Below are 15,352 nucleotides of genomic sequence, written 5' to 3' on the forward strand. Positions count from 1 at the left end.
CTTCCTCCCACACCTACAGTATATCCAAAAGAAGATAAGTACACAGCATTGGTGGCAAGGGTCACCTGCAGGGACTGGGGTTTAAACTGACGTACCCTAGCCCTGTTTTACTAAGCAGTATTTATTCCAGCCGTTTCATATGCAATCACAAATCAAAAGAAATTAGCCACCATTCAAAGAGCAATACTACTTACCATCACCAGAACCTGCTGCACAGTGAGCACTCCTGCTCTCCAAGTCCTTGTTGGCGTCCTCCCTTTAGACCTTGAAATAATTAGATGTGGAATGTTATATCATCTCTCCAAAGGAATCTCCACTACGGCCATTGGATTCACCACCAACCCAACAATCAATTGCAAGACAGAGAAAAAGGCACCTTCTTTCTCACCTGCAGCAGGCCTGGCAGGACAGATGGATGGCATCCGCTAAGGGAGCAATTGCAAAGAAATTCATCCTTGAAGTGTAATGTTCGCATTCCCAAAAACCCCAAGCTGGTTTTTCCCTGGCCTGTACATAACATACCTCCTTACAGGCCATGGGTTGATACAAGAAAAATTATTGTCTCTGGGCATCACAGATGATCCACGCTGCCACTGTGGCACTGACGAATCTGGGCACCATATAATGTATGACTGTCCTGGCTGTGAAGATTTGAGATCTATTCTGATCACAAAGATTATTAATTTGCCAAAGGATCAAGAACATATACTAATTACCCATGACAATTATGAATATTTTACCACTTTTGCACACGATGTCTTCAGCAGACAAAGAACATTAAGGAGCCTATTAAACCACCAAGGCCAGTAACTTCAGACAGATTCTGGAGCACCCCTCTCTAGTAGCATCAGCCGCCAACCTCATTGAAGCTCATTTGAACTGAAATTCACTTCCTTCATCCAAGTTCCATCGGGCTGATATCTGACTGAATCTGCAGACAAGATCAACCTGAACCAACTCCAAACCCAAATATTGGAGACACCAGCACCTTCGCCACAAGCCACATTGGCAATCAAACCGAGCACTCTAGCCTGGTTTTCTTTTACTCTCCTCCCTGGAGAAGATGAGTCCCTGTCTCCTCTCCCTTTCTGTCCCCCCCCCACACATTCTTCCGCCTGGTGAGGCATGGGCCTGCCTCACTGATTTTCTGGGGTTGCTTTCTCTATCGTCCCCCATACCTCTCTCTTTCACTCCCAGCCTTCAGTCTCCACCCTACTCTGTCTAACTCACAATGTACACCCCCACACAATTAATAATGTCCAAATTTAAACTGTGCTTACATAAACCTCTCTGGAGGTTCCTCTCCCAGCCATTTATATTCTAGAGTTAACCCCTTCTTTTTTTTTCCACATAGTCTCTTGCCACAGAAACCTTCAGAAACTTGATGGCAGGGCCTGCCAGAGTACAAAATAAAATCTACTAAGTACCTGACCAGCTTCCCTGGGGCTAAGTGTTGTAACTGAGGGGCCCAACAGCTAAATGGTCAGAAGAACAAGGGTACACAACACTACACATCCTTCCACTCCCCACACATTTTTTAAATCTCTGGCCTTCACAGAGTTCTTTGCTATACAAACAGAGTATGCAACACAGAGATGGGGGAAACCCCTGGTGCCGTCAGACAACTAACACACTTTGCACTCGGTGTAGTACCATAGTTGATACGTTACTCTGGGTTTACTGTTTCCAATATGCAGTACTTAACATTTGTCAATGTTAAACTTCAGTTGCCACCTCTCAGCCCATCTACTCAACTTTTCTAGATCCTGTTGCAGCAGCAGCATAGTGTCATTAACAACCCTGCTGACCTTCGTATCATCTGCAAATTTGGACATTCAGCCTGATATACCATCATCAGTGTCATTAATAAATACAGGAAACAACAATGGACCCAATACTGAACCCTGGGAAACTCCACTAATAACATTAGTCCACGAAGAGCAGTGTCCATTGATTACCACTCTCTGTCTTCTCCCACTCAACCATCCCTTCATCTATATCAGCAATTTACCTCCAATACCACACTGCTCCAGTTTGTGCAGAAGTCTTCCATGTGTAACAGTATCAAAAGCCTTTCTAAGATCCAAATATATATCAAAATTATTCTTTGCATGCTGTTCCTTTGTGACCACATCATAGTGTCCGACGAAATCAGTCAGACAAAACTTCCCCTTAACAAACCCATGTTGTGTCCAAGCTAAACTGAAGTCTTGTCTAGATGACCCTGCAGTGCTTCTTTAACCAGTGCCTCCATTAATTTCCCTGGAACAGAAGTTAAACTAACAGGTCTGTAATTACTTGTATTGTCCTTTGATCCCCCTTTGTGAATGGGGTCACATTTGCATAATTCCAGTCCATGGGTACCTCCCCTGAGTCCAAGGAAGCTATCATAATTATGGCTAAGGGTTTGCTTACTTCCTTTGCTGCATCCTTTAATATAATTGGATAGATTCCATCCACCCTATGTGCCTTTCTTATATTTATCTTCAACAATTTCTCCCCCACTTTGCTCTCAGTTATTACAAAATCATCTGACTTACTGCCAGAGTTTAATTCATCTCTGGCATTCCCCCTCCCTGAATAACTCCTCATGTCTGAATGTAGATACAAAATACTCATTTAGTTTATTAGCTACCTGAGCAAGATCATCAACAGTTGAACCATTGATATCAAGTGGACCATTCTGTTTCATTGCCTTCCTTCTAGAGTTTACATAAGTAAAGAACTCTTTGCTGTTTTTCTTTGCATCCTTTGCCAAAGATTTTTTGCAATATGTAATTGTTTGCAAAATTGAGAGTAGGAGTGTGCTATAGGCCTAATGACTCTGATGAGTATAATAAGGAACTGTACAGGGAAATAGAGTGGGCCAGTAAATCAGAGAGTCTTATAATGGGAGATTTTAATTTCCCAGATATTGACTGGAATTTGGAAGCTGGTTACTCACGCACTAGCAGGGCTTTTGTGGATTTATTGGATGATTGTTTTCTACATCAGCATGTTCGGGAGGCAACTAGAGGGAGTAATACTCTTGATTTGATTATCAGCAGTGATTCTTCATGCATTAAGAATCTGCAGATAAATGAACCACTAGGTGGCAGTGATCACAGTGTGCTGAAGTGGGATTTACTCAAAGAGGTAACTACCATTAGGGGTAAAGGGAAGGGTTATTGCTTCCGTCAAGGCGACTACGATGGACTGAGACAGTATTTAAATTCTATACAGTGGGACCAACTGATGATGTTACCAACAGCAAATTCAAAATGGGAAGCATTCAAAGAACTTATCTTGGAAGCTACTACGCTTTACATACCAACTAAGAAATATTGTTCAAGGTTTAGGCCAAAATGGATGTCAGATGAACTAATGAGGCATATGGCAGAGAAGAAAAATGCATGGGATACTTACAAATTAACACATGACACAGAAACCTATGATAGATACAAGTTGATATGCAACCAAGTTACAAAGGAGGTTAGGCAGGCGAAGGCAGATTACGAGAAATCCTTGGCAGGGGATGCAAAGAAAAACAGCAAAGAGTTCTTTACTTATGTAAACTCTAGAAGGAAGGGGATGAATTAGATTGGTCCACTTGATATTGATGGGTCAACTGTTGATGATCCTGTTCAGGTAGCTAACAAATTAAATGAATATTTTGCATCGACATTCACATATGAGGAGTTATTCAGCAAGGGGAATGCCAGAGGTGTATTCAACTCTAGCAGTAAGCTACAGAATCTTGAAATAACTGGGAGTAAAGTGGAGGAGAAACTGGTGAGATAAACACAAGAAAGGCACCCGGGGTGGATGGGATCTATCGAGTTATATTAAAGGAGGCAGCAAAGGAAGTAAGCAAACCCTTAGCCATAATTATGAGAGCTTCCTTGGACTCAGGGGAGGTACCCATAGACTGGAAATGTGCAAATGTGACCCCAATTCACAAAGGAGGATCAAAGGCTGACACAAGTAATTATAGACCTGTGAGCTTAACTTCTGTTCCAGGAAAATTAATGGAGGCACTGGTTAAAGAAGCACTGCAGGATCATTTAGACAAGACTTCAGTTATAGCTCAGACACAGCATGGTTTTGTTAAGGGGAAGTCTTGCCTGACCAACTTGATTGGATACTATGATGCAGTCACAAAAGAACTGGATGCAGGGAATAACTTTGATATTATATACTTGGATCTTAGAAAGGCTTTTGATACTGTTGCACATGGAAGACTGCTGCACAAATTGGAGCAGTGTGGCATTGGAGGCAAATTGGTGCTATGGATAAAGGGGTGGTTGAGGGGGCGAAGACAGACAGTGGTAATCAATGGACACTGCTCATCGTGGACTAATGTTATTAGTGGAGTCCCTCAGGGCTCAGTGTTCGGTCCATTATTGTTTTCTGTATTTATAAATGATATTGATGATGATATATAAAGCTTAATGTCCAAGTTTGCAGACGATACAAAGGTTGGCAGGGTTGTCAAGGACACTACTGACACTATGCTGCTGCAACAGGATCTGGAAAGGTTGAGCAGATGGGCTGAGAAGTGGCAAATGAAGTTTAACATTGACAAATGTAAAGTACTACACATGGGAAACAGCAACCCCAGAGCAACGTATCAACTCTGTGGTATTACACTGACAGTGCTAGATAGTGAAAGGGACTTGAGGGTGGTTGTGCAGGCAGATATGAAGTTCTCTGAGCAGTGCAGATGGGCTGCAAGAGTAGCTCATGGAGTATTGTCAATGATATACAGGAATTTTTCCAGTAGGGATAAGGAGGTGATTATTCCATTGTATAAGGCAATGGTCAGGCCACACCTAGAGTACTGTATACAGGTCTGGAGGTCTCATTTCAAGAAGGATGTAGAGCTGCTGGAACGAGTACAGAGAAGGGCAACAAGATTAGTGAATGGAACAAAGGGGTGCTCTTACGAAGAAAGGCTTAAGTTTTGCAAATTACAGTGTCTGGAGACTAGGCACCAGCGAGGTGATCTGATAGAGGTGTATAAAGCATTGTGTGGTTTGAGCATGCTCAATGCTGATGGGATTCTTCCTCTCGCTCAGAATAATCACCTGAGAGGGCATAAATTCAAATTGAGGAAAGACAGATGTAGGATAGACGTGCGGAAATTTGCCTTTAGCCAGCGGGTGGTTGGTTGGTGGAACAGACTTCCATCCCTTGTGGTGGAGGTTGATAGCCTAAATAAGTTTAAGGCTCAGCTGGACAGGTATTTTGAACGAACAGAGGGGTGAAGTGGAAGTGGGTTTTTTTTTTTTTGGCTGATGCTGCATAAGCTTGCTTTCTTGCATCAAATGCCTCTACTAATGCTAATGCTAATGTTTTTGCCTGCCTAATTTCCGCTGTGACTTAGTTATAGACCAGCTTATATCTATCATAGGCTTCTGTGTCACCTGTTAATTTATATGTATCTCATGCATTTTTCTTCTCTGCCACATGTCTGATTAGTTCATCTGACAACCATTTAGGCCTAAATCTTGAACAATATTTATTAGTTGGTATATGAAAAGCCTAGTAGCTTCCAAGATTAATTCTTTTACTGCTTCCCAATTTGAATTTGCTGTTGGTAACATCAGTTGGTCCCACCATATAGAATTTAAATACTGTCCCAGACCACTGTAGTCACCTTTATGAAAGCAAAAACCCTTCCCTTTACCCCTGATGGTACTTTTTGAGTAAATCTCACTTCAGCACACTGATCACTGCCATCTAGTGGTCCCTTTATATGCAGATTCTTAATGCACGAAGAATCACTACTGATAATCAGTTCAAGAGTATTACTCCCTCTAGTTGCCTTCCGAATTTATATATATTTAACTTTGGTTAAAATGCGTACTCTATCCTTATGGTGCAGTAATTTATATAGACTACCTTATTGCAGTATAAGTTATACTAAAAAATCTTCATGTTTCTCATCCAATACTAAAAGATATACGTCTCAACTTCTCTACTTTCAAGAACACAAAATGGAAATAACTTTTTGCTGGATGTCAGGCCACTTGTATCCAAGAAAATGAACAAGCAGATAGCTGAACACACCATCTCTCTGTCTAGTTCCTTACACAGATTATAAAATCACAATCTGAAAGTCATGCAGTCTGGAATGAGTACACATATATAGAGTGCAGAAATAAATAACAAACTCTGCCAAATAAAATGTGAACTGAAAATATGGATATCAAGTTCTAGTGAAACTGATGAGAGGAAGTTATTTTTGCATGATTACGTATTGGTCATACCCATCTCAACAGTTTCCATTTGCTCATGGTCAAAAGCCCTCCTCAATGCTCTTAATGCCAAACCCAGCCCATAAAAAGTGAATCACTGCCATCATGGTGTCATCTACACCATTATTTTTTATTTTGATTCTTGCCTTACTCTCCTGATATTGATTTTATTCATAAATATTAAATTGAATTTATTAAGATCTAATTACATATTATTGGCATGCACCATGGTTCTAGAAAACGTTTCTACTCCATGAGCTATTTTAAAAATAAAAGAAGTGTAAAGAATGATGGATTGTAATTTTTTGCCGGTGTATTTTTGTCTTGTATAACATATTTAGGTTGTAGTATGAATTTTTATTTTATTACAACATGTATAAAAATTTTAAGTAAACTTAACTGAATCAGACAAGTAATTAATGAGATTTTTGACATTAGTCGTCCAGAAAATTATATTTTTATTTCTATAATCGTCGTAAACATGCTGTACAATTGACTATTTTCCAGCCTCTGCTTTATATACTGTAATTGTGGGCATTAGCAGAGGCATATGATGCAAGAAAGCAAGCTTATACAGCATCAACAAAAAAAAAAAAAAAAAAAATCCCATTCCACACATCCATTTGCTCTAAACGTTTGTCCAGTTCTCCCTTGGCTATATTTAAGCTATCAACTTCCACAATGACAGATGGCAGTTACCTGCTGGGTAAAGGCAATTTCCGTGTATCTGTTCTACAACTGTCTTTCCTTAATTTGAATTTATGCCCATTCAGGTTTATAATCTGAGCAAGAGGAAGAACTCCATCAGCATTGAGCCTGCAAACCATTCAAGGCCTTATACACCTCACTCAGATCACCTTGCAGGTGCCTAGTCACCAGACACTGGAATTTGCAGAACTTCAAGCTTTTCTTGGTAAGAGGGTCCCTTCATTTCCTTCACCATTCTTGTTGCCCTTCTCTGTACTCGTTCTAGCAACTCTACATCCTTCCTAAAATAAGGCCTCCAGACCTGGGATATGTGTAGGGCTCATAAGCATTAGTAGAGGCATATGACACAAGAAAGAAAGAAAGCTTATACAGCATTGGTCAAAAAAAAAAAAAAAATCCTTCCCATTTCACTCATGCATTCACTCCAAATGTTTCTCTAGTTCTGCCTTGAATTTATGGCAGTCAACTTCTACAACAGATGGAAGTTTGTTCCAACGGTCAACTACCTGCTGGGTAAAGGCAATTTCCATGTAACTATTCTACAACTGTCTTTCCTTAATTTGATTTCATGTCCCCTCAGGTTTGTAATTTGAGCAAGAGGAAAAATCCCATCAGCATTGAGCCTGCAAACATTCAAGGCCTTATGCACCTCAATGAGATCACCTCACAGGTGCCTAGTCTGCTGACACTGTAATTTGCAAAACTTAAGCCTTTCTTCGTAAGAGCAACCCTTTGTTCCATTCACTAATCTTGTTGCCCTTCTCTGCACTCGTTCCAGCAGCTCTACATCCTTTCTAAAATGAGGCCTTGAGACCTGTATGCAGTACTCAAGGTGTGGCCTGACTATTGCCTTATACAAGGGGATAAACACCTCCTTATCCCTGCTAGAAAAATTCTTGTATATCATTGACAAGACACCATCAGCTACTCTTGCAGACCATTTGCACTGCTCAGAAAACTTCATATTTGACTACATAATTACTCCCAGGCCCTTTTCATTCTCTACCATCGTGAGTGTATTACCACATAGTTGATACGTTACTGTGGGGTTACTGCTACCCATTTGCGGTACTGAAGGCGCCGCTTGACCATTGCCTTATACAAAGGGATAATCACCTCCTTATCCCTACTAGCAAAATTCCTGTATATCATTGACAAGACCCCATGACCTGCTCTTGCAGCCTGCCTGCATTGCTCAGAAAACATCATGTCTGACTGCACAGTAGTGATAGTAGTGATTTCTGACTCACTGTATTCCCTCCCCCACAAAATATGACAAAATATAATTTACTCTTCTTAGTTGGTAAAAAAACCATTAGTACTTCTAACTGTACTCTTCAGTAAATTAAAAAAAAAAAAAAAAAAAAAGTAATATTTTTTTAAAAATGAGAAATTATGCCCTTACCCACTGTTGGTAGGAGTCTAAAAAAGTTTAAAAATAGATTGTTGGAAACATGTATCTGGTAGTCTGAGATAAAGATAAATAGACTAGATGGACAGTATACTGTTTAATAAGCTTTCAATAAATTTTGAACTAAAGAAGAGAAACAATTATGCGTTAATAATGGTGATTTGATTGCATCTTATTTTCCCAAGGCCTTCATATTTTTAGATATCTATCTGAAAACAATCTTACACTTCTTTAATTCTCCCACCCCAACTCAAGTCCTCTCTCTCTTCCACTCTCTATTTGAAACATCTTTAAGCAGTTTTGCACATGAGATTATTTATTTTATCCTTGTTTTCAGTGGCTGATAGAACTTAAAGTGAATGCATCACCTGCCAGAGCTGAAGGTTCATCAGCTAAAAAGCCTGTTTCACATCTAGAAGCTGTGTTAAAAAGTTAAAAGCATAAACTGCAAGCTATAATAATTGAATTGTATCTGAGATATCTCAGAACTAAATTTAAAAGGTTTAATTTGTCTATTAATGAATTTCTATTGTTTGCAGATCACCTCTTGCTGTTCTCCAGATATTCCTAATGAGAAATGTGTTTGTCCTTTATGCTGGAGTGTATTAATTGGTGTAATGAATGATGCTTTGAAAATAAGTGGAGGTATTGGATTATTTTTCAGCTTCACTGAGGTAACTTTTTTTATACTCTTTGAAAATCTGTGTGTATATGTATTTTTTTCATAAGTCCAAATGATTGTGCTCATTTTTATGCAATGGAGATTGAAACTATTCAAATTTAAATAAGGAAGTACATAGTAATGTAATTCAGTGAAAGTCTGTAATAAAGAGCATTGCTAACCCTCAACTTGCTCATGAATACATACAAGTTTGGACTGCCCCGTTCTTTAGCATTAGCATTAGTAGAGGCATTTGATGCAAGAAAGCAAGCTTATGCAGCATCAGCCAAAAAAAAAAAAAAAAAAACCCACTTCCACTTCACCCCTCTGTTCGTTCAAAATACCTGTCCAGCTGAGCCTTAAACTTATTTAGGCTATCAACCTCCACTACAAGGGATGGAAGTCTGTTCCACCAACCAACCACCCGCTGGCTAAAGGCAAATTTCCGCACGTCTATCCTACATCTGTCTTTCCTCAATTTGAATTTATGCCCTCTCAGGTGATTATTCTGAGCTAGAGGAAGAATCCCATCAGCATTGAGCATGCTTAAACCATTCAAGGCTTTATACACCTCTATCAGATCACCTCGCTGGTGCCTAGTCTCCAGACACTGTAATTTGCAAAACTTAAGCCTTTCTTCGTAAGAGCACCCCTTTGTTCCATTCACTAATCTTGTTGCCCTTCTCTGTACTCGTTCCAGCAACTCTGCATCCTTCTTGAAATGAGGCCTCCAGACCTGTATTCTTAATGGACTGTGCTACATAGCTCAAAGTATTAAAAGCCAAACAGCTTCCTATGCTAAAGCAGTGGTAATTTGTATCTGGGCAAGCAAGTCAAATTGATAAAGTAACAGTTATGGGATATAGCAAAGATATCACAGAGTTTCAAAAGGGCATGATTATGGGAGCTAGTGCATCTGGTATTATTGGAAACGGCATGTCTTGTTGGTTGTTCATGGCCCACTGTGGTTAAGATGTTGAATGGGTCAAACCATCTCCCGTCAAAAGAACTGTAAGGGATCCTGCAAAGTGTGCAGCATGTTTTGTGGGCTCAACGGCAGGTAAGTGGGGAACAGCTGACATTGGAATACAATATGGGAAATGCAAGAACAGTATCCCAAATGACAATGCACTGCATACTCAGATGTATGCGGTTCCACAACACATGTTCGAGAGGCGACCAGAGAGGGTAATACTCTTGATCTGGTTATCAGCAATAATCATTAGTGTATTAAGAATTTGCAGATAAAGGAACCACTAGGTGGCAGTTATCACAGTGTACTGATGTGGGATTTACTTAAAGATATAATTACCATCAGGGGTAAAGGAAAGGGTTTTTGCTTCCGTAAAGGTGAGTACAGTGGTCTCAGACAGTTTTTAAATTCTGTACAGTGGGATCAACTGACGATGTTACCAACAGTAAATTCTAAGTGGGAAGCATTCAAGGAATTAATCGTGGATGCTACTAAAATTTTTAAAACCTATTAAGAAATATTGTTCAAGGTTTAGGCCTAAATGGTTATCAAATGAACTAATGAGACTCGTGACAGAGAAGTAAAATGCATGGGATGCATATAAATTATCAAGCGACTCAGAAGCCTATGGCAGATATAAGCTAGTCTGTAATCAGGTCACAAATGAGGTTAGGCAGGCGAAGGCAGATTACAAGAAATCTTTAGCAAAGGAAGCTAAGAAACACAGCAAGGATTTCTTTACTTATATAAACTCTAAAAGGAAGGGGATGAATCTGATTGGTCCACTTGACATCGATGGTTCGACTGTTGATGATCCTTCTCAGATAGCAAACAAACTGAATGAGTATTTTGCATCTACATTCACACATGAGGAATGAAGGTTTGAAAATGGCAGAAGGTTATCAAATTGTAGCAGGATACTTAATGATTTTGTAATAACTGAGAGCAAAGTGGAGGAGAAATTGTCGAAGTTAAACATAAGAAAGGCACCTGGGGTGGAAGGGATCTATCTAGTTATATTAAAGGAGGCGGCAAAGCAACTAAGCAAACCCTTAGCCATAATTATGAGAGCATCCTTGGACTCAGGGGAGGTCCTCATGGACTGGAGATGTGCAAATGTATCCCCAATTCACAAAGGGGAATCGAAGGATGACACGAGTAATTACAGACCAGTTAGTTTAACTTCTCTTCCAGGTAAAATAATGGAGTCACTGGTTAAAGATGCATTGCAGGATCATCTAGACAAGACTGCAGCAATAATTCAGACACAGCATGGGTTTGTTAAGGGAAAATCTTGTCTGACAAATTTGATAGGATATTATGATGTGGTTACAAAGGAACTGTATGCAAAAAATAATTTTGATATCATATATTTGGATATCAGGAAAGCTTTTGACACTGTTGCACATGGAAGACTATTGTACAAATTGGATCAGAATGGTACTAAGGGTAAGTTGCTACAATGGATTAAAGGATGGTTGAGTGGGAGAAGACAAAGGGTGGTAATCAATCGGTACTGCTCTTCGATGACTAATGTTATTAGTGGAGTCCCACAGGATTTGGTGTTGGGTCCGCTGTTGTTTTGTATATTTATCAATGATATTGATGAAGGTATATCAGGCTTAATGTGGAATTTCGAGATGATACAAAGGTTGGCAGGGTTGTTAATGAGAGTAATGGTAGTGTGCTACTGCAACAGGATCTAGATAATTTGGGCAGATGGGCTAAGAAGTGGCAACTGAAGTTTAACCTTGACAAATGCAAAGTACTGCATATGGGTAGAAGTAACCCTAGAGAAACGTGCCAACTGTGTGGTACTACACTTAAGGTGGTAGAAAATGAAAAAGACCTGGGAGTAACGTTCAGGCAGATATGAAGTTTTCTGAGCATTGCACACAGGCTGCCAGGGCAGGTCATGGGGTTTTGCAATGATATATAGGAATTTTGCTAGCAGGGAAAAGGAGGTGATTATCCCTCTGTATAAGGCAATGGTCAGTCCATGCCTTGAGTACTGCGTACAGGTCTGGAGGCCTCATTTTAGGAAGGATGTCAATTTGCTTGAGCATGTACAGAGAAGGGCAACAAGATTGGTGAGGAGAATGAAGGGATCCTCTTAAGTTCTGCAAATTGCAGTGGCTGGACACTAGGCACCTGCACAGTGATCTGTTTGAGGTGTATAAGGTCTTGAATGTGTTGAGCATGCTGAATTCTGATGGGATTTAGAATAAGGGGGCATAAATTCAAATTAAGAAAAGACAGATGTAGAATAGATGTGTGGAAATTTGCCTTTAGCCAGCAGGTGGTTAATTGCTGGAACAAACTTCCATCTGTTATTTTGGAAGTTGATAGGTTAAATAAATTTAAGGAGGAACTGGACAGGCATTTGGAGGGAATGGTGTGATTTTTTTTTTTTTTTGGCTGATGCTGCATAAGCTCGTACATTTGCTTTCTTGCCTTACATGCCACTACTACTACTACTACTACATCACCCAACAGGGACACTATCTCCTCATTGCTGATCATCATTAGCAATGAAAATGCTGTGGTATCAATAATCCCTCGACGTGGGCACCTGTACGTGGTGAGGGGACCTCCCAGTGATGCTCCTGGTTTTTCCAGATTAGCATCACTGGGGTCTGATGCCCATACCTTGGTTCCAGGGTTACATCATTGGAATCTGGCGTGTGCTGCCGTGCGCTGCGACCCATGGAATTCGGAAAGGGGATCCTGGTGGTTGAGGGGCCCAGCCTTAATACACCACTTTGGCCCCTGCTTCGACAAGGTGGATGGTTCTGGACTGGCCCAACTGGGATCAATCGACGGGTGGTTCTTACTGCTAGGGTCAACTGCGTTCCAATAAGCCTCCCTCCCTTTGGTCCTGGGACGGGATCAAGGCTTATTGGAAACATGGGTATGATGCCTCTAAGTTAACTTGGCATCCCATTCGTGTACACAGTACCTGCTAGTTCACGAGTGGGCGTCCCCTCCTAGGGCTCCGTGGTGGATGAGGTACTTAATACTCACAGGAGTAAAATAAATACTCATAATAAATTTTTATTTTACTATTATAAGTATTATAAATCCTTCTTCTTCTGGGGCCCCAACAAGGCCCGTACCTAATCAAGATGATGATGCAGATAACACCTCTGCAAAAAGAGCCAGGACTGAGGATACACCACCACCATCTTCAGTGATACCGCTTTTACTCATTCTCCATTCCAGCGGAGAGCAGTCCATTGGAAAGATGTCACCCTTCTTTATCCAAAACGGATTAGAAGGGTTGGCAGGATCACCCAAATCTGTAAAACGACTGCGTTCTGGCAACCTATAAATCGGCATATTGGTCGAAGCTATAAATATAAAACAGGCGGAAAAAATCCTGAAAGCCACATCAATAGGGGGAATACCTATCATCGTTACCCCCTCCCACAAAACTTTTAACTCTTCACGAGGTGTCATTTCAGAGTGGGACTTTCTTCATGTTTCTGAAGAAGAGATCTGCTCTGAATTAAAAGAACAAGGAGTGATGGCTGTCAAAAGAATATCAATGAGAAAGGATGGGAATCTTGTCACTACCCGAGTTCTCATCCTAACATTTAACACCCCACGGCCTGAACGTTCCATCAAGGCAGGCTATCTAAACTGCCCAGTGAGGATTTATATCCCAAACCCACTGTGGTGTTTTAGAGGCCGAAAATACGGCCACTCACAAACATCTTGTCGTGGTAACCCTGCCTGTGCTCGATGTGGCGTTAAAGACCACGAGAGCAAGGAATGTTCGGCTCCAAAACCGATCTGTGTCAATTGCCAAGAAGAGCACCCCGCCTACTCTAGAGCATGCCAGCGGTGGAAGGATGAAAAAGAGATCCAAAAGTTAAAAACAGAGCTGAATATCTCCTACCCAGAGGCCAGAAAACGTATCCAACCAATAAATAGCGGGAAACCTTCATATGCCCAGAAGGTTTCTGCTAAGTGCACTATCGGGACACAAACTGAGATGACTATACCACCAAGAGAGTCATTCACTCTGATTGCACGCTATTTATTGAGTTCACAAAAGCCCACCAAAAAAACAGTCAGCTGCCACTCCTATATCCGTACCTTCTAGTGCTCCACCACTACCAAAACCAAGTGATCAAGTGCCTCCAGTAATAACAGAAACAATGGATGTACAGAACAAGGAGGTACCGGATGAATCAGTCTTGGAACTCTTTGCGGAGGAAGAAATGGACAGGGGACAGCGTCCATTCTTCCCGAAAAAAGATAAATCCAAGACTGACAAAAGTAATCCCTCAGCACCTCGGGAGCTGCCTGATGGACCCACCAAACCAAACCAAAATAATGGCTAAATTCCTACAATGGAATTGTCGTGGATTCCGGCGAAATACAGATGACATCAAGGCCCTCCTGCAAAAGCACGAGCCAGTTTGCTTTTGCTTTTGCTTGCAGGAGACTTATCTAAAGGCAAATGATAACCCCACCATGCATAACATAACATTTTTTTCGTAAGGACAGAATTGCGGATGGTCCTGCTCATTGGAGGAGTGGCTATCCTTGTGGGCAACCAGACCCAAGTTCAGCCCTTGCTAATTACAACTAGCATAGAGGCTGTAGCAATTCGCCTTATAGTGGGATTTTTATTAACTGTGTGCCCTATTTATTTGCCACCTGGGACTGGCATCTCCCAGGAAGACCTTGATGATCTTCAAATGCAGTTGTCTCCCCCTTTCTTACTTCTCGGGGATTTTAATGGAATAACACCATTAAAGTGCGGTAGTGCTAACATCAATGAAAGGGGACGGGTCATAGAGCGTATGCTAAATGACAATGACCTTTCCCTTCTAAATACTGGAACAAATACCTTCTTCCACATGCCTACCTGTACGTTTTCTGCCATTGGTCTCTCTATCTGCTCCCCTTCTCTGCTCCCTTCACTCACTTGGGAAGTAGAGGAGAACCCATACGGAAGTGATCACTTCCATGTGATAACCTCGTTATTCAGTGCGAGACTGTCTTCCTTTCAGGTTACCACGGTGGAAGATTTATCAGGCTGACTTGTCTGCCTTCCAACATCAGGCAAATTTTGACCTCAGTACCGTCAGTCAGGAGCCTATCAATGATGCAGTAACATACATCACAGAAATTATCGTCCAAGCAGCTGCAAATGCTGTTCCAAAAACATCGGCCCGGTTTCCACCATTTCCCAAACCTTGGTGGAATTCACAATGCTCAGCAGCAAAAAAACAAAGAGTGGGGGATATTCCGCCGATATCCTACCACGACCAACCTTATAGCCTTTAAATGCACATGAGCCAAAGCACCCTACATCCGCCGTCAGAGTCAAAAGGAATCGTGGATCC

The 15,352-nt window shown here is 41.0% G+C and overlaps 1 protein-coding gene across 6 annotated transcripts in view; it reads left to right on the top strand.

Annotated features, from left to right (window-relative positions):
* Positions 1–15,352, top strand: part of Tsp97E (Tetraspanin 97E) — a 340,699-nt gene that overhangs the window by 242,998 nt on the left and 82,349 nt on the right. For all 6 annotated transcript variants that reach the window (XM_090370673.1, XM_090370674.1, XM_090370675.1 and 3 more), the window contains exon 5: positions 8,898–9,032. In XM_090370673.1, coding sequence (XP_090226799.1) covers positions 8,898–9,032 — 135 coding nt within the window. The remainder of the gene's footprint in view (positions 1–8,897; positions 9,033–15,352) is intronic.

Source organism: Mastigoproctus giganteus, chromosome 3 (genome assembly GCF_048544385.1).
Source record: "Mastigoproctus giganteus isolate SK-2022 chromosome 3, ASM4854438v1, whole genome shotgun sequence".
NCBI lineage: Eukaryota > Metazoa > Arthropoda > Arachnida > Uropygi > Thelyphonidae > Mastigoproctus > Mastigoproctus giganteus.